The sequence below is a fragment of the Caretta caretta genome, chromosome 16 (genome assembly GCF_965140235.1).
Source record: "Caretta caretta isolate rCarCar2 chromosome 16, rCarCar1.hap1, whole genome shotgun sequence".
In the NCBI taxonomy this organism is placed as follows: domain Eukaryota; kingdom Metazoa; phylum Chordata; order Testudines; family Cheloniidae; genus Caretta; species Caretta caretta.
Window position 1 is genome coordinate 22721744 of NC_134221.1, and position 24286 is coordinate 22746029.

General features: G+C 41.3%; 2 protein-coding genes across 9 annotated transcripts in view; one reads left to right on the forward strand and one right to left on the reverse strand.

Annotated features, from left to right (window-relative positions):
- CRB2 (crumbs cell polarity complex component 2) overlaps nucleotides 1-3780 on the forward strand; it is a 140600-nt gene extending 136820 nt beyond the window's left edge. Inside the window, exon 13 of the mRNA XM_048822725.2 lies at nucleotides 256-3780. Within this exon, the coding sequence (XP_048678682.2) occupies nucleotides 256-474 (219 nt within the window). The 3' untranslated portion in view covers nucleotides 475-3780. The remainder of the gene's footprint in view (nucleotides 1-255) is intronic.
- DENND1A (DENN domain containing 1A) overlaps nucleotides 1-24286 on the reverse strand; it is a 421003-nt gene that overhangs the window by 42795 nt on the left and 353922 nt on the right. For 5 of the 8 annotated variants that reach the window (XM_075120368.1, XM_075120369.1, XM_048822726.2 and 2 more), the window contains 3 exons: nucleotides 18671-18799; nucleotides 14196-14451; nucleotides 9223-13031 (listed from right to left, as the gene is read on the reverse strand). The exons of 1 other annotated variant lie outside the window; for it this stretch is intronic. In XM_075120368.1, coding sequence (XP_074976469.1) covers nucleotides 11712-13031; nucleotides 14196-14451; nucleotides 18671-18799 — 1705 coding nt within the window. In that variant the 3' untranslated portion in view covers nucleotides 9223-11711. Of the gene's footprint in view, nucleotides 1-9222; nucleotides 13032-14195; nucleotides 14452-18670; nucleotides 18800-24286 lie in introns of those variants that run through there. 2 more of the 8 variants (XM_048822731.2, XM_048822736.2) reach the window with 2 other exon arrangements.

Here is a 24286-nt window from a genome sequence, read left to right on the forward strand (position 1 = left end):
ACCTCTATGAACTAGAGGCTTTGAGCCACAACCACTGCACCAAACAGTTTTCATCTCCACTAAGAATTGATGAAATGGCCTGGAAATTCTCATGTTAAAACACAGTAAAAATTAGTAAAACTGCAATAAAAGAAAGTGGTGGTGGAGGGAGGGGCTAGACTGGGCTGGTGGTGGCTTTGATTGTTCATGAAATATACAACTTTTTCTACCCAAGCACTCTGTGAGTAAAGTCAGTAACGCTGTGTTCCACCACAGCAGCCAGCATGGGCGCATCTTAGCAACTCCTCGTTTGTGGGAGCAGTCGGGGCTGCAGGGGCTATCCTGCTCCTTGCACTTGTTGCAGCCTCTGCGATTGCCATGAAGAAAAGGAGAGCGACTCAGGGAACATACAGTCCCAGCCGCCAGGAGAAAGACGGGGCACGAGTCGAGCTGTGGAACGTGATCAAGCTGCCGCCAACAGAGAGGCTGATATGAGCACTAGGTATGATCAGGGGCTGCAGTTTTCAGCCATTACAGTTGCTAGAATGCCACAGTTCTGTCTGTATATGTTAAAGTCAGAGATGCTCTTTGTGGGGCAATGCCATTCACCAGTTGGTTTCTCTACAGGATGGGGGCCAGCTGCCCATTCACTGTTGACTGGCACTAATGAACCTTGTTTTGGGCTTTGTTATTGCAGCATAACCCTGGTGAAAACAGCTCAGCCAGGAAGGGTGGGGGAACAAAGGAAAGCTTTTGAGGGCAGTTACTGCTGGAGCTGTTTGTATACAAAAACGTTACACAGCCTACGCTGATTAGGAAAAGAGAGGGGGCAGAGCCCACCTGTACAATATCCCTCATCCTTCCTCTCCCTTTGGTTCAAGTCAACAGTACTTCTCACTGCCATGAAATCAGCACAAACATTATGTTGCCCATTAGTAGTTGGCAAACAGCAGAAAGAAGACAGTTCAGGGAGGCCTAGTTAACAGAGTAAGCATTTAATTTCTTCACTTAATGCAGAGTGCAACTCCAAGAAATCCACTAGTTCAGGGGGAAGGAATCCCCTCTCCCTACCCTGCAAGGACAGGGTGATTGACCACTTGTGGAAGACACTTTCCATAGCTCCATCCTTCCAGGGACTAGATTAGAATCACCACTTACATTGAAGGAAAATTAAAATGTGTGTGTTTGTTAGACACCTGATTGTTTTACGACTAAACTGCTGGAATATTTTAAGTGCCTTGTTGAGAATGAATCACCAGTTACAGTATTAACTTTTTCAAACAGAATGTTCAGTTAGAGAAAAACTGATCACTTATTTGATCAGAATTTACAGGAGGGTCTTAGTGGCCCGGATACTGGGTTTTTAAAATTGTTTCATAGCTGTAGCATCTGCCACCTACACACAATCAGCTGGAGTAAAACTCCTGAAGTCCTGAGTAAGAAATATGGATTGGATTTAGTTTGTAGAAGTGCAGAGAGCAGCCCCACTAAGATTTCAGGGAGTTGTGTACTCGGGTGAAATTCACTGGTGTGCAGAGGGCCAGCACTTAACAGCACAATGGGGTTTGCGGCTGGCCCTTTACACAGGGGTGAATTTCACCCCTTGTAAGAAATGTGTTGAACTATGCATTAAATATATAATTAAGTGTTCTACTGTTTTGTAAAATATTACACTGATTTTTCTCATCCTAATTTCCCTGAGAAGGACATACTATTTCCTGTGGTTCTCCATTCCACCTTTTTATAGCTGCCGCATGCAGTATTCCCTGACCACCACAGTGTGTCAGACACTATGCAAACACCTGCTACAGCACATGCCAACTGAGGTCTAAAATCATTAGCTTATCATCATAATTATTACAAAGACCAGTGAGAAATATTTTACAAAACAGTGTCTGCTCGTATCTACAGACTACTCCTTAATAAGCAGAGGTGTGAATCCACACACACACACACACATCACAGCAGATTGCCTTTGGAAGGAAATCCTCTATACCATTCTGGTATTTGAAAGTATTATTCTATTTACAGTTGCTGTAAATAGTTCTGAAATTCTAATACAGGGAACAGGTCTAAAACTAGAGATTCAGCCAGTCCTCTTCAGGGCAAGTCCCTTTTGTGCAAATAAATGTTTGAATGAAGACCATTTATTTTGAAAACAACTTTCACTTGTAATGTGACATTTATCTGAATTTTTGCACATAGGATTATGATACAAAGTTGCCATTCCTCTAATATTGACAGAGGAGAAGCAAGGGGTGACCATTCAAGGGTAGGGAGTTGTTAATATCTTTGCGGAAGAGATGATCTAAATCAGGGGTTCTCAAACTGGGAGTTGGTACCCCTAAGGGGCTCGTGAGCTGTCAGCCTCCACCCCAAACCCCGCTTTGCACATCCAGCATTTATAATAGTGTTAAATATATAAAAAGTGTTTTTAATTTATAAGGGGGGAGGGATTGCACTCAGAGGCTTGCTATTTGAAAGGGGTCACTAGTACAAAAGTTTGAGAACCACTGATCTACATTTCAGTACATGTAGACTGCCACAGATTTATTATTTAGTATTAATGCTGATGTAATTTACCTTTAAACCCAGTGATCTGTTCTACCTGTTAGTTCTCCAATTGTTTTCTACTGAGGTTTAACTCAACACTGCTGCTTCCAGATCCTCTAGCAATAGGACACTGTCTGTGCTATCAACCCAGCTGCTGCAGGGAGACTGGATGAACTGCAGATTCTGAAACAGTGTTTGTGGCCAGCAGCATTTGAGCAATTGTGGGGGAAACAGGTCCTACAAGACAGGCACTACACAGCTGAGCTGGTTGCTGGGACTCTTTGGGAAAGGGGATGAATCCACCTCCCATTGTTCCTGCCTCAAGGCTGGATTAGCTTGCCATGTCCAGGAGACCCTTCTCACCAGAAGACAATGATAGTGGGCCTCTCTCCCTGGAAGTATAACCTTGATGAACTATGGCCGAAGCATTCCAGGGAGTGAGGTGGGACTGTGCCCTAGCCTTACCTCAGGAGGCTTTAGATAAAACCTTCATTTAGGTCCCAGGTGAAATGAGTTTGAGTTATCCCATGAAGGCACATCATAAATCCACAGCAGGTATATTTACGATTCTTGAATCCCCAGAAACCCAGACTAGAATAGGAAGAGGTTCCTGCACATCTGCATGCAGGTGCAGTTGGAAACTTGTACCTTTCTTCTTCAGTTGCACTTTGTAGTTTAAAAACATACGTTGTATAAATTCAAAAAACAAATGCAGCAACAAGCCCTAAAACCACTGCTATTCTGAGATAAGAAATGGATTTGTGTTACACAAAATGACTATTACAAAGCTACTGAACTATCCCTAAAGGTGATAAGAATCTATGAAACAAATAGTAGGGTAAGACAGGAGACCTAAAAACCAGCCTGAAGGTAAACTGAAAGCAAGAGGTGCATCTACATCCCTCTTCTCCTCTTAGGTAATCCCAATTTCTTTACAAGGTTATCAAAGCAGGTGTACTAGCCTGACTTCAAGTATTCCAAAACCACAACTAGTGAAAGGATACAAGACCATGACAAAGTATTTTTAACATTTCTGCTATTTAATTTATGGAGCATTTTTTCCACTGTGAATTTAATTTTCTTTTGATATTTAATTTTTGAATATATTTTTTCACAAACCAATTTGCTACAGATGATGTTCCTCAAAGACAGTTGATTTTTTTTGTAAATGTAAATTGCATAGATGTGTAAAGATTAGACTGTCTCTCAGATAAATTTATTTACAATAAAAGCTGGTTAAAAAATGCATCTGAGCCTTGTCTCTGATAGTATCTTTAGCTGATAATGAGCACAACTGGGGCTTGTAGGCATTACAATCATGCAAATAATAGAACATCAGCACAAACTTGGCTCATAGACTATATGGTAACTTACTTACAAGCTTAGATGTATTGTAATACAAGCTTTCAGTGGATGAAATGAGGGCAAACCGCATCACTGCTGGCTGAGGGACTTGCTCACCATTAATTAATTTTAATCCCTATGGAAGAGGGAGCCGAGAGGACACAGCCAGCCATGAAATCAGGAGAAAAGGTGAAATCTCCTATCAGCCTTTGAGGTCTTAATCAGGACAGATTTTAGTGACAGCCTCTCATGGAGTAGAAATGAGGGACACTATGTGGCAGAGGTGGGTGGCTTTGGGGGCGGAGTACAGAGGATGGCAGCTATAGGGGAGTATGCATGAAAGGATGGTTCTGCCCTGCCACCACTAGAATGTGTGGTTTTAGGGAGGCTGAGTGGTTAGACCCAGGAGCCTTCACTTCAAAGACCAATGGCCTGATTTTCAGAGAGAGCTGATCTCCACCTTTACTGTGCCTCTGTGAAATCTATATAAAAACATTATAAATACTTTCTGGCACACAGTTAACTCAACACAGTGGCTGTATCCCCTTGTACTGCTATCCCTTTCTCTGAGGGAGGTTAGTCTCCATGGAAGGTTGCCTTCTAACAGCTGGACTCATGTTGTCTGGGGACATCAATTAAACTAGAGACCAGGCTTGTGACTGGGAGTGACACTGTCAATTGTGCCACCTAAGCAGAAGCTCATGTTTCCACCTATATGGCTGTCAGCAGTGCCACCTGAGCAGAAGTTTAGCTGTGCCCCAGACAGCATAATCCCGTCCAAGCTTGTGATCTCCATTGGCCACTGTGAGCGTGGGGTGATACTCCTGCCATAGCTGCAGGATGAGCTATGAAGCTTTTCCCCAGACGAGAATATTGAACCTGCAGTACGGAAGGAGCTCAGCTCCAACCCTGCTAAACCTCACTTTCCTGGGAGAGTGTAAAGCCGCAGAGTACAGAAGCAGCAGTAGCAGAGATTAGAATTCATAAGTACAATAGTTGGATGTGGATTTAAGAATGACTGTGCTTAGTACAGGGAGTGCTAAACAATGTAAATACGTAACAAAAGAAAAACTGCTAACCTATAGAGCAGTGCCAGCACAGATGAATCTGAGATCTTCCACCAAATAAGTAAGGAAAACACATCAGTTAGTAGTGGAGGGGTTTGGGCAGATTAGGCCACAGTGACATGCTTGGTGGATATGCCCAACAGGCTGGAGTGAAGGAACACAGTCACCTAGATATCAAAGTATTTGGTGCATTAAAATTAAGAATTTCATGGAACACAGTCTTCTAGTCAGAGTGCCTGATACCTTTCTAAAACAGAAGTGAGACAAGGCCGGGTATGGATTTGACTTTCAGAAGATTGGAAAGATCCAACTTATATGATCCAAAGATATCACACTTGGGGAATGCACTTATTTAGCTGCCAATCATATAGGTGCAAAATGCTGGAAAACTTCTTTAAATTATTGGAGTAAATTCACATGCCACTCTCAATGGAACAGATGGCATATTCCAAGAAACCTAGGCCTATTCTCTAATTCTGTGCTGCCAGTATGGAATAGAAGATACTCTAAGGTGGAAAAGAAAACTTACACGGTAAGAGAAAAATCTCCAAAGCTGGTTTACAAGGGCTGAACTCAATGTAATCAATTAATTGTCCAAACATGCAATCTGACTGGAGCTTTTTTATAACATTACATCCATCATACCAAAATACAGAAACAACATTCACTTGACCTCTGCTTAATGGCAGTAAAACATCTACATCCCTGGTACTCCTGTGCCCTGTAAGATACCAGCTACATCAAAGCACATCATACACCCAAGAGAGTCGAGCTTTGGCAGGAGTGCTGTGTATACTGAGCATATTTTCATATCTAGCTATTTACACAGGGATTTGCAAGACACTAACATTCTCTTGAAAAATATCCAGATATGTTCACTGTCCAACAGACACACAGATTCATACAACAGTTTCCACATTCAGAGGTGGTGTTGCTGCTTCTACCCCAGTGAGAGATTGTGGGGCCACATTTTCTATTCCAGACTGAACAGACTCTTATACCTACATTCACAGCTCATAAAGCTTTTGTCTTATTGCAGAATGATGTGAGTGGAGAGGCATTAACAACATGATTGTTTTCCCCATTATCTTAAAATCACAACTATGATAGAAGTGTCATCCTACTACTTAACGTCTCACATGCCACAACATCTATTGGGGATTAACTCCACCCTTCTCCCCAATAGTAACCACACTGACTGCCCACGCTGAGACGTGGCCTATATTGCACATCCTGCTCTTATTCTCAGAACGAAATAATACTTAGTTCTTATATAGTGGTTTTCATCAACAGATCTCAACGCGCTTCACAATCTTTTAATGTAGTAAAGTCTGATATGAAGGAATAAACAGCTCATTAGTCAAACGCTGAATGAGGGCCCAATCTGCTAAGGGCTGAACATCCTCAACTTTAAAGGACTTCCACTGGAGTTGAAGGCATTCACCACAGAACAGGATCAGGTTGCCATGCCTCATTGATTCAAAATGCCTTTGGACAAAGTGCCTGAGACTTAAAGTTTGATCAGTGGTCTACAAAATAGCTAGCTATTCCATTCATTTTGCTTTTCTTCTATTTCAGGAGTTATGCTAATGATTAACGAGTAAAAATCACACCCTCTGATCACTGCACTTAAATATTTCCTCTATTAGTTGGAATTAATAACTGTATACAGCTCAGTAAACAAACTTTACCTGTTCTTCAAAAGGTGAACACTTTCTGATCACACCTACTGTAACAGATTCAGTCCTAGTTGATGGCAGTACCCTTACCCACAGATTGAACTGCATCTCTGCTTTCATGGCATATAGTGACTTCTAGGATGAAGGGAAAACACACTGGGCATAACCTGAAAAGGTACGGTTGTAAAATAAATTGTTCATTGCACAGGAAGAACAGGCACAAAGGACACAGATCACACGCGAAACTTGCCCTGGATAATATAGTGTAAGCAATGTAAGAAGCTTCAGCTGACAAAGTGGGGGTGATCGTAATCAAAGCTTATGGTGTAGAAGTCATAGGGACCCCAGAACAGACTGTGGAGACTATAAATGACTCCAAGTAGATTTATTTTTATTCTCCACTCTAGTCAATCTATTCCCCTGGCACAGGAGGAACCACTTTGGTTATAGGTGCTGATATGAGGAGTCTACAGGGCATCAGAACTTTAGTCTGTTTAAAATTTTTATTCAGAGCTGTCATAGCCATGTTGGTCCCAGGATATGAGCGAGACAAGGTGGGAGGGGTAATACCTTCTGTTGGACCATCTTTTGTTGGTGAGAGAAACTGAAGATAAGACCCGAAGATCTCTGTGGAGCTTGAAAGCTGCTTCTCACTGACAGAAGCTGGTCCAGTAAAAGATACTACCTCACCTACTTTGTGTCTCAGCTTTTTTATGGAGTTGAATGTGCCTAGGCCCCAATTCAGGAATGCATTTAGGCACCACGTGCTTGAGTGCTTTCATGAAGAGTGATGTTTTCCTGAAGTGGGACTACACTGCATATATCCCAACAGCACTTGCTTAGCTGAAGGAACAACAGTACTGCATACACTTCACTTCAGTCAAGCTGTCACCAGACCTGACTGATAGTTTCATCTGTTTAAAGGGGTGTGCATTTCCCTTGAAAGAAAAGCTGCACTCACTTGTGCTAATGGATTTTTACCCCCTTCTATTTGGAAAACAAATTGGGCAGATACTTCTTCTCTGGTTTGAATTTTTACCCTTAAATTCTAGACCAAGCTTGGAAATCCCATTTCATGCCAGGAAAATGCTGGGTGTGTGCAGGGCAACTACAGTTCTGGGAGGTAATTAACATTGGTAACATCTGTATAACATTAGCACAAGGAGGCCAAAATTCTCATCTGCCTACTACTACAAGTTCTGATATTATTTTTCAGTGTAACAGATTTATTTGGGCCTAAGCTTTCCTGGGTAAAAAAACCCCACTTCTTCAGATGCATGGAGTGAAAATTCTGTAATTTTCACTCCATGAATCTGAAGAAGTGGGTTTTTTACCCAGGAAAGCTTAGGCCCAAATAAATCTGTTAGTCTTTAAGGTGCCACCGAGCTCCTCATTGTTTTTGTGGATACAGACTAACACGGCTACCTCCCTGATGCTGAAAAGTAATAAGAGGTCATGTGACCCAAAAGGAGCCGCTGCTAAGGATAACTGAACAGCTGAGCTTTCAAAAGGGCATGGCTGGGTGGAAATACATTTAAAACAATATATACAAGACAGCAGAAGAGCTGGTGCATGCTGAATACAATAGTTTGGAGAGTGTAAAGGGCAATTCCCATCATCTAGAAAACAAGAATTCTGTTTTGCAAAACTGTTTAACGTTTCAACATTTGTTTCCATTCTGATACGGAATGAGAACTTCTACATTTTTTTCATGAAAGAAAAAAAAAAGACACACGCAGCCCACCATGCCAGAACAGAATAGCCAAAGGCCCAGTTGGTGCTGAATCAGAGAGAGCAGGGAATTGGACTTGGGTCTCCCACATCCCAGGTGAGTGCCCAGTGGGTGTCTCACACTCACTCTCAGACCTGAGAAATCTTCCCGACAAAGTTCAGTCAAAAATGAGGTTTCCATGAAAAGTTTTGGTTTTGATAAATGGACATTTTACTTATGAAAAATATTAGCTGAAGAACTACCAACCAACTCTAATGGTTATGTCCCATAAAATGTCTGACATTTCTGTGAAGATTAATTCAAAGTGACAAACGCACACTTTATGTAGGCTTCTCAAGGACAGACACACACAGAAATTAAATAATTTTTTTTAACCTAAATTATCCAGTCCTAGACCCTAAAACGCTTCTAACTTGATCAGTGGGACAAGTCAGAACAGCAGTTTTGATTACCTGTAGGAGCATTGCTGAACTCTGGCCCATTCACTTAGCGACATTTAAAATGAGAGGGAAAAGAACATTCTAATGGATAAGAGCAAATGTAAATAAGGAATGCAATACAAAAAAAGATCAAACGTGCACATCGCCAACTAAGGTGGAAAAAACCCTAAGATGAGTATAATGCCACTGGGAAATTGCTAAAAATACGTTAGCTGTTAGGTGAATGCAATGCCCAGCATACCGGATTCCCTAATACAGACCTCAAAGTAGGTACTTTAAAACCAAAAAAGCAACATTACATCTGAGTCCTACATTAAGTAGCTGAGACATCTCTTCCAACCACACAGTTTGCTTAAATCTGCCACTATTAAATGAAAACCATGTCAGATATTCAACAGTTTAAATGAGACAAACAATTAATACCACCCTTGATGGTTTGATTCTTTTATTATGCTAAACCTGCAAAAAGGATTCCCTTATTTGCAAATTCAATCCAAGAAGTGAGGAAAAGGACAAACATTAGCAAAGTGTTCACTACTATTAAGGATTTTTCTCAGGTGGGCCCACCTGTTTTTTCCTTCTGTAAAATAAAGTGAAGAGTGAATAACATGATAAAGTGTTTTAATACGTTTCAGTGTCTCAGGATTGGCCTCTTAAAATCAAGGAGTGTTTGTGCATTTCAAAAGAACAGTGTAGAAGACTGCACACTGGTGAACAGAATAAAACATTAAATAAGGCTGGAAAATACCTTGCAATGATACAGAAATACCGTAGCATTTTCCCACTTAGCTTAAAAGGAATACTCAGTACACAGTCAGTGCATAGCATTAAAAAGGAGAAACTAGAAGTATATGTAAATGCAATTCATATGCACCACTTTATAGTGTACACCTATGAGAACTGAGAAAGTTTTATGACTCAGCATACAGCAGCTAAAGGGGTTCAGAGATTCCAGACCAAAATGGTAACCCAGTCATTCACATTCTGTATAGTCTAGAACAAAATGCAGCTAATCTTGCAGACTTTAAATATTTTACTATTCAGAACTAGGCAATATCAAAACCATCCGTCTTCCAGGAAAAAAGAAAGAAAGAAAGAAAAAGAAAGAAATAATACAAAACTGATTGAATGGCTTGTAAAAGCAACAGTATTTTACAGAACTATAACAAATGCAACATTAGGGTCTCCCCCAGACTGTTGGCATTCGGTTATTAGAGTAGATTTCTCTTGTATTGCAATGCAGACAGCCATTTTAACACACTAGAATAAGAGAGCCTCCAAGGAGGCTATAGGAACAAAACACGTATACTGAGAGAATCTGGATAGAGCCTCTCAGGAATTTCCCATATGTCCACAACTGCTTCTTTTACTTAAGCAAAGACTTAATGGTGACAAACTCACTTTTGAGTAGGTTTTTTTAAAGCAACCTGTGTCCAAGTAAAAAACCAAAACCCAACAACACTTAAGTAACACAAACAAAAATGATCACTGTAAAGGTAGCAGTTTTTATAAGAAATGCCAACCTTAAGCATTGAAATGTTTGAGGTCATGGTGGCCAGAGAGAAATGTCTTGCAAAATGCAAATCAATAAATCCTTTAACATGTTCATTGCTTTATAGTAATCACATGATCCCACCCCCCATTTGTGTTCTCAGCAAAAGTAGGAACAAAGTTCATGACTTTTCAGACAGGATGAATGAGGGAGGCTGAGCCCTGAACACGGTGATAAGAGCTCAGCTGCGTCAAGGTGGCACTTAGTGCTTCCAAAAATACAGCAATGATAGGCAGCTGTCACCTATTTTCTAATGTTATATCACTTACTCAGCAATATTTATAGTTTGTGATTTCTGCGTACAGACACGTACAGTGGCTTTACCAATCTGAAACCAGGCCTCCTAGTCAATGTACTACTGTACGACTTGGAGAACTCAAGAGCTGGGAATATTTATGCCCTGATTTTTGTTCTCTTTTTTGTAATAAAATAAGATACTATTACATCCAGTTCAAATACTGCCATCTAGAACATTTATACATAATATTAACATACAATTACGGATTAACTGGGAGATAGTTTAAGAACTCCATCAAAAGACATTTTCCGATGTCTTTGTCTAAAAACGGAATTGCTGGTGCTTCCAGTTTCCCACTGGAGACAGAGGATCGAGCCCTGAGCTGCAGGAGGCTTTGCTCTGTGCTGGAGTTTTGCTGTAACTGGGAATTGTAATGAATTTTGTACTGAAGAAGTCCCTGCTCTGTGGGTGGTGGTAGTGGGGTGAGTGTAAAAAAAAAAACCCCAAACCCTACAACAAAAGCTGATAAAATTGTGTAATTAGTCAAGTGTATATATTGCTAAACAGGCTATTAAACAAACTCAATTTAAGCCCAGTGGATTAACTCAATACAAACCACAAGTCTTGGTTAGTTTGCTGCACACTACATATGTAAGCAAAACATTATAAGCAATATGTGTAATTGAAGAAATTGATCTGAACACTGTTCACACAGGTAGGAAGCAAAAACTACATGCTGCGTCATGTTCCAGGCTGTTCCAAGGGAGGGAATGAGCAGTTTCTGGTTCAGTAGTTTCTTGAAAAAGCTGTTTGTGAAAAAGAAAAGAATAACCTAATAACCTGAATGCTCTGGCCGGTGCAAGAGTCACTGGAGTTTTCACTGACTGCAGGCAAGAAGTCAGCTAGGATACCAGTGAGAAACCATAGCTAGTAATGGGACAATGTGGGGGTTCATCAGCAAAATGGACTCCAGCCAGTAGCACTTGTATGTGAATTCTAGAAAAGCAGTTGTGTTTCCTGTGTCTATAACTTTCCATATAAAGAAACATGTTTTGGTGCTGGCTCAAATAATAATAATATTAAAATAAAAAATCCACCTCCCAAAAGAAAGAAGATAGGGTGGGGCATTATTCAAAGGTTTCCCATTGCTTTCTGAGCTGTTCTACTTTACCTGGGGTGGCTGAAACCTCCTGTTTTGTCTTTTTTAACAAATCTTCAAATGGATCTTTTGTCTCCTCAGGCTTTGAGGGAAGTAACACTGACTCTAAGCCCTTCGTGGGCCTCGGGGGAATCAGAGGGGGGTCGTTACAACTTAGCGCCAACCCTGGCTTGACATCTATCTTGGAGCCAGAATGGCTCGCTGGTAATGTTCTGATTTTAGAAGGACCACTTAAACGTGCTGGCTGCAGAGAGCTGGCTGGGGAAGGGTTCCGGCTTTGCTGCAGTAAGGAACTAGCCTGTGGTGTTGTCGCAGCCTGGCCAAACAGACGGGGCATGGACAACGCTGAAATGTTTGGCTTAGGTCGCTGTGGTTGGTAAAAGCCAGAATTAGGTATCATAAAGCTGGAGCTATAAGTGTGACCTAAAGGAGGGGTAAAGGGTCCCCCTGGGGGTCTGACCAGCGATATCGTCAGGGCTGCTGGCACTGTCTGTGTAAATGGATTGAGGGATGGCTGCAGAAATGGCGGTGCTGAAGGAGGGTATCCCAGCGGCTGGGTGAATGGTGCCGGCGGAGGAGATGCAAAGTCGCCCACCACTGAAGCAAAGCCAGCAGCAGAGCTTGGAGAGGCTGAGCTCTGCATACTGCGAGAGTCTTGCTGGGGTCCCATGTTTTGCCAGCTGGTTGTTTTTAATGGATCCAGCAGACTAAGAAGATAGTCACTTTCACTACCGGCATTTTCCGTATTAACCTTGACTGGCTGAAGCATCGCAGTCGTTCTGCTAGAACTGGATAGAAGCTGAGAGGGGTGAGGGGAATAAGTTACTGACTGTCTGAATTCTGGGCCAAGGGACACAGTCCCGGCTCCAAAGGGCCCCTGCATGAGCTCTGAAACCAAGTCGCTATGTCCCATAGTGTAGGTGTTCACTGCATCTGCTGTCCCAGCTGGAATCTGGGGTTTGGTTGGTCTGGGCGCAGGTGGTGGTGGGACTATCCCTTGCTCAGGAGTTTTTCTGCCCTGTGGTCTAGGGATGGTGATGTTCCCTTGAACAGTCGTGTTCCCTTCCTCCTTTTCTGCAGGCACCAAGATGCTGTCTCTGCTCCGGGGTCTCCGTGGGATTGATGGGATGGTACCAAAAGAAGTCAGGGGCCTCTCTGGTGAGCTTTGGGAATATTTGGTAGGAATAGCCATGTCATCATGACCCATACTCCACAGCTTGTTGTAGGGATGAGAGAGTTTCATTGATGGCACAATCCTGCTTGTCTCAGATTCACCAAGATCCATCCTCTGCCAGAAAGTACAAGACAGATTAACATCTCCTGCTCAGCACAGACGTGAACAGCACAGCAATAGGGGGCAACACGGGGGCTGGAGAGAAGGATGCACACATGCTGCAAGCATTTGCAGGTGAGGGACAGAGAAAAGATTGTGGTTTAGGTGTGAGGACAGGAGACGGGAAGTCAGGCCTCTGGGTTTTAGTTCCAGCTCTGCCACGAATAGGTTGTGTGACATTGGGCATATCCCTGCACCTTCCGTTTCCCAAATGTAATCGGCACACAGTGAAATCTACTTACGGGGGAAGTGGAGAAGACCAGGCTCAAAAGCTTTAATTAACATACAGCAAATGCTCTGCAATACCTGGATATAAGCCATTAAGTATCATTATAGGAGTGATGCTACATGCCTTTGCTTGGTGTTGCACAAGATGTCAAAGGGTCTATGTTTTAGTTTTGCACTTGCTAAGAAGGCTATTCAGGAAACATGCTGCATAAACAATGATGAGACTTTACAAATTGATTCCCCCTTTTGACTCATGTGGGCCAAAATGCAGTCAACTCAGAAATGAAGGGACCGCGAAATCTCCTGTCCATCCCAGGTACTCATCTGGCCCCCATTGCTGTAATATCAGATTGCCTCAAAAGCTTTACTGTATTTATGGTCACAAATTCTTGTGGGACTATTATCCCCAATGTACAGATGGGGACCTGGGGCACAGAAAGGCAAAGTGACCAGGCTGTGGTGGAGCAGAGATTTGAACCAGGGTTTTCCAAGTCTTATGCTAGTGCCCTAACTACTGTACCATCATTTCGCTTCCTAAACTGCTTAGTATTTGCATTGCTGAGCACCAACCTCAAGGATATCAATGTACTACAGCTGGGGGACAAGGCAGATTCTGGGAAAAAAACCCTTGTAAATGGATCGGGATTTCTGCTTTGAAAATGAAGGTCTCGGTTCCTCCTTGCTTTTATGTTGCAACAAAAGACCACAGACATAATCTCTCATTCAGAAATAAATCTTCTGAACACACTGGGACAGGATGGGGGAAATGGATGCATTTACACTGAAATACAGAATTCTTTCTTACAGAAGGCTGGCTGATGGAGGGTACTTTAATTCTGCAGAAGCCCTTCCATTCTTTATCATTTACCTTGTATAAAATCATGCCCATACCTGATAATCAAAAGTACATTGCAGCACACCCTCCTCTTTGGGGGTCCTTAGGTCTTCCAAGCTTTTGGCTTGGCTGAGAGGTTGAGGCTGTTTTTCCACCTCTAAATTAGTGAAAATGTCCTCCAGGAGGTTAACTTCTGTGACCTTGTCTGGCATAGGAGGGTTTGGGGGCAGAGCCTCCTCTGCTTTTTCTGGGCTGAGAACCTCTTCCCCATCGGCACTATCAGACTCTTTCAGGGCCCGGTATGGCTGAGGCCTAAGAGACAAAAATGCTTTATCACCTCACATCTAGAATTATTTTATTTCAAATCCTTTTTGAAGCGTGCAACATTTCAAACTAGGAAGTGAATCCCCAAGAGTGATCTCAGCATGGATATACCTGTCATGTGACCCTTACGGTACCTCCTGTAGGGGCTGGCTTGAGCCCATTGCATTGGGTTGAATTCTGAACATTTTAGACTTATTTCCCTTTTGTTGCACTTTGAAACTAACATACACATGGGCCTAATTTAGGAGACATGAGGGTTTAAGGTGGCATGTTTTCAAAAGTAAGATTTTCTTCTAGGTATCATTACTACTTAGATTATCAATACTTTAAAACATCCGCATGCATTTACTTTCACTACAGATGATGTTGGTTGACTTTTTGCATTTCCGTTGTGATGATGAAAACAGTTTAAATCTGAATTGTGTTAACTGATCTTTCAATAAAACATTCAATAAACACATTTCTGTGAGCAGCAGCAAGAAAAGAATGGTTACTCCATTGCCTTCTCTTTTCTTGACAATCCTTCCAACACATCAAGAAAAGGTGGTCATGATAATTTAGCATCTTTATAAACCATGAAGTAGAACACAGGAATGAAGGGGATATAGAGAAGTTCAGTTTTAAAAGGACACTTACTGCCCCATTAAAAATTATTTTAATTTCCCTATCTTACAAATAGCTAATGAATTTTTAAAGTAAAAGTACACTTTTCACAATTTGTGCTGTTTACTTTTTACATTTCACTCAGCCAGGACAAATGAAATAGACAAGTCAGCATCACGTAATGGTTCTCAAAACTCTAGCACAATGCTGCAATGTTTGCAGGGGAACATTTGGTTGGTTTTTAAAAATCTTTTTCCACTGGAGTTTAGAAATATCACAGTCCAATTTCTTTACTTATAAGTTTATGAAAACTATATTTTGGGGGGGCAAATTACATTTGACAGTATCCCTTTAACAGAGGGAGTGTGGATATACAGTGAGCAGAGGTGGAAAGAAAAAAAAGACTTAAGACTGGAGGATTTTAAATGGAGGAAGATGGGTACTGAAAAGGAAGGGTTGAAAAGAAAGCAGCGATGATGCAGTTGAAAACTCACTGAGCAGAGCTGTATTTGAGCATGAATAATCGGACACTAGCTCTCCACTCTGACTGCCTCTGAGCCCGCCCACAAGTAGAATATTGTAACGAGACCCAGTTGTTTTATGCAGGAAGTTGGATATTCCCAACAAGAAAGTGAAGTTGCAAATACGCCTGTGTTTTGCACACAGTTACATTCTCTAAATTCCAGCTAACTCAGCACTGAATGTAAGTCATGGGGTTTTCTTGCAGTAATTGGGAGTACTGTGCATAGTTTCAATGATTATACTGGTGTCATCTTATCAAGAGACACTGCACTCCATGATGGGGAAATCTATTTTACATTTACAGCCAACCCCTGGGTTACTAGAATACACTGCTCACATGTACTTCAGAAAAACATTCCTTGAACACCATTAGATTTGCATATCAGTTCTGCGTATGGGAGAAAAGCAGCATAATGTGTATCCAATTAATAATGAGACCTGACATGATTTCTGTGGTGAATGGCATTTGATTAGCAGCCAGTCTCTCAGTGGCATTTAAACAAGGCTTTGGATTAAGAGAAAATATTTGAGAGTGTGGGGAATGTAATGTGGAAGAATCCTTCTCTTTCTTTCCATATATATATAAAATATAAAAAATATAAAAATATATAATGCAAATTTATGAGCAAAGTGTACCTTGCTTCATTCATCATTACACAAACACTGGCATTCAACAATCGGTACAGCCATGAAATGATGCACAAGACAGAGGCACCCAGTAGTGCATATCTCTAGCTAGTGACTTCTCCTACAGCATAAAACTATTTCATGAGGGGCGATATAGAATGAATTAATTCCACATCTTGTGAAATGCAAGTTCAGGTTTGCATGAAGAGGAGTTGGGGCAACCAGGTGGGATTTATGAGGGTGGAAATGCAGCATAGTGTCAGTTACGATGACTCAGGTCCTGATCCAAAATCCACTGAAGTCAAAAGAGAGAGATCCACTGACTTCTGTAGGCTTTGGATCAGGACCTTAGTGAAGGCATGTGAACGCATGATCTTTCAGATGTGATCAGAATTTCCATCTTTAATCTCACACACAACTTGCTCACAACTCCTTTACATCAGCTCTTATTGGAAAAATACTACAGGGTGAATTAAATATTTCTGGGGTCTTCCCCCTACGTAAGCACACAAGTGCAGGATCTTCCTTTCTGTCCTCCGATGGCCAACCCATGGTGGGTCTTAAGTGTCTTAGTGCCTTCTCTGTCATTATGGGGTAATCTTACCCACTATTAGAGGTCTCTGAACCCAAACTCCAATCCTCAAAGAGTCAGCTGCCCTGGCTGCCATTATGTTCCTCCCAACTCACTGCGGTGCTAGTTGGCCATCTGAGAGCAGGCTAAAATTCTCAGTCATATTCTTGTTATTCCGAGTTTTGAATATTTCCACACACGTAGCAACAGCTAGGGCTACAGGTCACAAATCAGATGACCTTTGAGAGCACATTGACTCCTGGACACCACCATGTTAGCCCCTTCCCACAGGCTAGTCGTACACAGCTGCAGTTAGTCACAGGCAGGCTTGGTTTGGAGAAGCACTCAGATCTGACTGCATGTCATTCTCAGTGGTGGAAACTACTTGAGACCAGGCGCTGTCTATATTTCAGGCACTTCCTGCTCTTGGAGCAGACATAAATAGTCCAAGAACAGGCTTCCTCCCAAAATTTCAACACCTCATCCTCAGGCTTTGGGCACAACCAGGAATTGCATGGAGTCGCAAGAATGAACAGTATTTTGTAGGAATTAACTTTTTTTGGGGGGGGGGGGAGGGGGGACCTCAGGTTTGGTCTGACTGGCCCATTAGGATCAATCTCTTGGATCACGGCCTTACCGCTCGCTGCCCTCCCGAGAGGTATGTTCAGAGTGCCAATGACAACTAGAGGTGTGTATTACAAGTCAGTCTGCACTTCACCCCATGTGAACTTTTTTCTGCCTGATTATTCCAATTCTGAAGATGTGGGAATACTTTATATAGGTCTGTTTCATTCTGCTCTATGGACCAACTTCATGGAAACTGACAGACATGCCAATTTTCAAACGTGGGTGCTTTTGAAGGATTTCAAAATCCTATGGCTGATGACCTAATCAATATACAGGTGCCTCAAACAAGCATTTATAATCCAAAATGTTGATATGGGCCTCTAAGTTCAGGATTTAGACATCCTCTGCAGGAGTCTTTGTTTGAAAATTGGGCTCAAAAGTGTTAGAGAGGTTTAGGAATGAACTTAGCAGTTACTATTTACAGATAAATAAGTACACATATGGTATCTCTCTCTCACACACATACACTCACTCTAAGATTAAATAAAACTGCACACTGATTTATGAAACTCAAAGCATTGTAACTGTTACCATCATGAAGAATGATTTCTGGGACTGTATTTGAAAATGGAATTTATAAAGAGTAAAGTCAAAAGTTCTTGCCATGAAGTACTTTACATTAAGTTAATAAAATGGGAGTTCAATTAAGGGCACAGACAATAAGCAATATCAACTAACTACTTGTTTTATTTCCTGTGTAATTTTGGGTCACACTGCACACTGAGACGCCTTGGAAATCCTCTGGCTTTAGGAGGAACCTGAGGGTTACCCCTCCAGGAGCCACTGAGGACCTGGTATGGGATGGAAATAAGAGGGTGGAACTAGAGGAGGTTGACGACTGCACTGAAGCATAAGAAGCTCACAAGACAACTCACAACATACAAGTAGCCCTGGATGCAGAAGAATGGCAGAAGAGCAAAGGGTCTGAGCAGGAAAACAGGAGGGGAAAGCAATACACTGGAAAGAAAAGCTAAATGGAGGGTCACCTTCCACACAGCCCAAGTCACCAATAACACGATAAGTTGTGCACCCACATTGTGGGCAACAAATAGCACAGTGCTTCATGCAGAACACATGCTCTTGCATGCCTCAGAGAATCAGAACAGTCAAGCAGGAGAAATATTAATACAGTCATCAAGTGCTATAAAAAGATTTAAAAACTCTTAAAAATCCAAGCATAGAAGCAGGCAGCCTTGACTGGTGCAGATATCGCCGTTCAAAGCCTGAATTAATACAATGAAAGAATAAAGACTAGACCATTCAAAAGGAGCAGAGAAGAAAAAGTTTTCAGAGAAGGCAGAGACAGGATCCTCTTCCTGCTGAAATTCATCACCAGAAGAGTCCTCAGAGAGGAAGACTGTATAGTGTCGCATGGGCTTTACAAGGCTGAAGGAAACAGGAAGAGAAAAGGAAGTTATCAAGTTGTCACATTCAAAGTTGCAGAGAGGAGAGAAAACCAAGCAATTCAGGTTCTAAGTAATTTTTGAACTCAACTGACTGCTCCAGTGCCTGAATGCAAGATGACTCAATGGGGTAAGTGTGCAGCTTAACTTTGCAGGCTGAACATACTGTTTTTCTAGACCATCCAGTACTGCTGCCTCTTGGGAAAAGGTGCTGGGACCTGCAGACCCACCACCACTGTAAGTGGAGCCAGGATGGAAACCAGCCTTCCCACCACAATTTCCATCCAACAATCTGACCTCCTTCCAAATTATTCCTTTGAGTTGTTCTCAGCTTCATTGTACAATCTAATGACACACAGGTTGAGATATCAAGCAGGATAAGCAGAAGAGAACTGCTCAAGTGGGTAAAGAGGGACAAATATCCACAAAATGTTTGACAAACCTCCTTGTCCCAAAGCCACACAACTAATTGTACCAGGAAGTGCTGCACTACTTACCTACACCTTGCTCTCTCCAGAAATGCTGCCTGCTAATGTCTTAATATTGGTCTTAAAATTGCTCCGATTTGAGGTATTGTTGCTACCAGGTGCTGCTTTAGAAAAGGGGTGTATGTACTATACACATACTGTATAGTACGTGTCTACATGAAATATTACCCTCTTCCCCATTAGTTATATACTGTAATACATACACAGTCTTTCTGCTGGAGATGGTGGTTTAAAGTTTTTGCAAGTAAGATTTTACAGTGAGTCTTTTTATCTGTGAGACGTTGTTTAAACATTTATTTGTTATAAAAATATGTGTCTTGTCCAGCTGATCCTATGAGCTGTGCCTACATGTAAACATACATTATATCTATGTCTCTGTGTGTTTGTAGATAAGTAGATTGACGATAGGCATATAAACACACAAACTATATAATAAACAATACACAGATCAGAACTCCAGGTCTGATCTTTTGCCCACTAAAGTCAATGACAAAGTTCCATAATGAAGAAAACACCATAATTCGGTGTGCATATGTACAGCTGGCTATCTGTATAGTAAGGAGAAGACATGGGGGGAAAGAGAAACATATAACTGAGAATGGGACATAGAACAGGTATTTCAGGGACGCTGATTTTGTGGATACTTTTCCATTAATAATTGTTGCTGTCAGTTGCTTTTTTTATTTTGTTTTGTTTAATCTTAAAGAAGCTAGATTATTCTTTTCACTGTAAAGCAGAAATGATTTACTGAATGTGCTCCAGGGCAAATGAAGTGGATACTACTGCTTTAAACATTCAGAGTGATCCTCAGTTGAAAAGTGGAGGAGATGGCAGAGTGCGCCCATGTTGGAAATATACTGGATACAAAGGAGAAAAGAGCAATGAAAAATTAGCAGCAACCAGGAGAGAGTGCATGTATGTAGTACAGCATAAATCTGTCATTCCTCTCTGGAAGGCTAAGCCACTTATTAAACATTAGCATGTAAGAACTCTTGGAAATATTTTTAGAGCATTTTAAAGAACTAATAAGTCCCAAATAGAAACTTAAAAAAAAAGATTCAATTTTAAACTATTAACCGTAGAGCTCTGCATTTTAATCTCATGAGCCTTATCGTACAGCAGTGTGTTTGGGCCCGCTTTTCATTCCCAGACGACTTAAACAATGAAAGGCGGGGAAGGGGAGGGAAGGGAAAATAAATCATAGAGGGTTATGAAAGCATGCGTCATTTTCAGCCATCCCCATGAGGTCTCTGCCCAACTACATTCATTTCACCTGCTGTACACAGCTGAGTAAGATCCCAGCTATCTCCATGAACAGCGATACACTATCAGAAGCACAAAGCCATAGCGAAAATCAAAAGACAAGGACCTGATCCTGCTACCACTGAAGTCAACAGCAAAACTCCTACTACTTCAGTGGATGCAGAGTTGGGCACAGTATGTACAGTGAGGAGCAGGTTCTTATCTTGTAGATGATGGAACCACATTTGCACATTAAATTAGAGCAGTTTATGTTGCGGGCTAATATGCTGAAATCGGAAGAGGACCCAAATAAGGACGGGGGGGGGGGGGGGGAAGACTTGTTGGCCTTATGGCACAGGCATATTAAAGCCTGGTGGCTCTTGTGTTCGAGATCAGTCTTCAGTGTTTTCTTAGTTCTGTTGTCCTGACCACTATTGTGAAAGATGGGCTGAAAGAGCATGTCGAAAAGAGAAAGAGAGTTGGGAGCTGTGGGCAACAACTCAAGAGGGTGTGAGATGCCCACTGTGATTTTTGTGATAAACATTTACTCACAATTAGGCCAGAGTAACTGGGGCTGGGGTGTGCACAGCTGATCAGATTATACTGTAGTCTGTGTTACTCCAATTGGAATGGTCACATGAGCTGTTCCTCTCTCCTCATGCTGTAATGGACATTCCAGGGAAAGCAAAGTGCTGGCGCTGTAGCAAGCTACATTTGCTACAAAACGTTTGAAAAACTTCTCCAGGCACTAGTTTTACATATGCAAGAACATTTCAATGAAGGTTAGAAAAGGGGCTAACAAAGACTTTTATAGTCAAAAACATTTTAAAAAATGCTTCATCCTGTCTTGACTTATGTATAAACACTCCTTTTCTCTCTCATACATGGGAATTACCACTTGACAGTAGCCCAGCAAACCTACTAGAGTTTCACAGAAATCAGAAGAAACTTGGAATTTCCACAGATTTCTGCTGAGGAATTCAACCTTTTGGTTATGTGCAGTTAGAGTCTGGAGGTTGTGAATTTCAGATAAGTCAGTTCAGTTCCTTTCCAAAGTGTTACTAACGACCTCCTTTGTTTGGCTAGGGTCTGTTTAAATTCAAGTATTTTTTTTTAAAAATGTGGAATTAATTCACCATGAAGGAATATCTAATTTGAAAGAGGTAGTTCAAAAGACAGACTGGTGGATCAGCTAATAAATTGCATTTCAGTGGAGATCAATATAAATAAGATGGAAGCTATAATGCCAGTTAATAGGCACTTTTTTTTTTTTTTTTTTTTTTGCTTTAAGGCACCTTACATGACAAAGTGGGATTTCATAATAAAAACTTATTTAAATTCAGCTGCTGCTGTAGTTTCATAAAAGATTTTTGTCAAAGACAAGGGACAAACAATCTAAAATGTCCACGTTTAAATTTTTTATTAGCTTGAGGCAGTAGAATCAAAAAAAGAGTGCCTATTCCCTCATTAAACCAATTCAGCGACGATCCTGCAGTCTACCACCCACTACTTGCTAGGATTTCATACACAAAGAGCTGTCTCTGAAAAGGCAGGTCACAGCAAGCCCAGCTACAAGGCAGGCAATGCTGTAGTCTTAGAGGGAAAAAAGGATCCTGTCCGTCACAGCGACAACCCTCATCATCTCCACATGACTGCACCAGCTCCTGCCTACCTAATCTCTTAGCTGAGTTACCATGCAGATGACTTGCTGATCTCTTTCTAATGTTTAGTTTAACATGTCTTCAGTTAGCACTCGCATATGACAGTACTGACAGCTGTGGCTGTTCCTTTTAAAATATCATGTCAGAAACACAGTGCAATAAAGCCAGGGATGCGCTCCATGGCTCTGCGTACCATTATGATAGTATGGATTTATTTTTTAATGAGGAAGATCTGCATCTTGGGAGCTTTTTTCATGTGTCAGGATGCATGGACAAATCAGCAGCACATCACACCGGCCAAAAATGAAATGCTGACAAATGTAGATATTTCAAATTTAATTGACACCTAAATGTACTTAAGATAAAAATATAGAAAATCACTGAGCACTGGGGTTTGGGAATTAATGAAGGGAATTCTATAATAATTTAAAAGGTTATTTAATTTACAGGGAACTTTAATTTATATATATTAAAGTAGGTGCTTTGTTTCTTTCCCCTCTGATTATGCAGATCATGTTGTACAGGTGCAGCAGGGTGGACCCACTTGTATTGTTTTTCCCATGCACCGGGCATCCCAAATTTCACATATTTCTTGATTCCTGGAACAGCTGTGCAACTGCTCGAGGGAACTAAGGGTTTTGGTCCCTTTTAGGTGTAGTAAATATGAAGAGAATAAGGGGTTTGGATTTGTGGAGTGCTTGTTACCAATATGAAGTGGAGACCAGAGACTAGGGAAATCCCTATTTTGTCTCTCATTAAGAACAAAGCACAAATCCCGCACCTGTAATACTTTCCTGTAGAGTATGAAAAATCATTAGGCCCGGGTACGTACTATCAACAAAATTCCAGGATTTGCTTGTTTTTTTCTTTTGTATTAGCTTCTGCCATCTTGGCATGAGTTTATTGGTGGGAATGTTCCCAGGAGCATCGAATGTTAAGTGAATAGGCACATTTTTAATTGACAAACATTAGAATTCACCCTAGAAATCTGATTCTAAGAGTTACACTCATCCAATCAGGTAATGGAAACAATACCATGTGACCTGGACATCCAATGAGAGCTGACAAATTGAATTCTGTAAATTTTTAGTGAACTGCTCACACTTAATCTACAGAACAGGAAATATTAGAAGTCACCAAGTAATTTCTAATCGGGATAAGCTGAAGAAAGTCAGCACCTGCTCTAACAATTAACAGGAAAGAGTCTAATAAATTATTAGTTTAACATTATTTGCTTATCTCAAACAATACTAGCCCGCACAGAGCGCACTTCCACTGCAGAGATCAGATCTCTTTACAAAGGCAGGTTGTATGTTAGATGGAGGAACTGAGTCCCAGAATTTCAGTTACTTGCCCAGTGTCACAGAGGAAGCTGGTGGCAGATCCAGGAATTGGACCCAATCTGAATCCTAGACCATGTTGCCTCACTAACCAACAGAATGTAAGGGGATCTTTGGAAGACTATGCTTTCATGTTGGAGTTTTGGATGAGAAGGGCCCTTGGTTGCATCTACATCCTCCCATACTGCTATCAAACCCATATGGCCTACCTTCTCAGTGCCACCATTCCTCTCTGGCCTTCTAAACGAGACTGGCATCATGGAACAAAAACATACAATGAACATACCAGTGACTTCCATAATTCTCTATAAGACAGAGGAAAAATGCCAGTAGGCAAGTTTTAAGGATGTTTTAGTTTTAAGTTTAAAGATGCTGAGTTTTGGCTGGAACTTGACACAGCCATGTTGGAGTTCCAGAGAAAACCATCTCTTCTCACAGATGACTTCACGTCATAATATAAGTATCATGGTCTCCAAACCATCTTTGCTTTACAGGAGTCAACTCAGAATTTGGACAGGAAAATATAAAATATAGAATACCATCAAGTTTTATTCTTAAGATTACACATATTCCACAAAATACTGAGGCTTGCTGTGCATCGAATTTGACGCTCTAGAGGATGTGAACAAAAAAGGACTAAGATTTTGGATCCGAGTGCCCGATTCCCATTAATTCTGATGAGCTGAGTGTCAAAAATCTCTCAGGTGTCTTTGGAAATCTTAGTCTAAATGTGCATCAG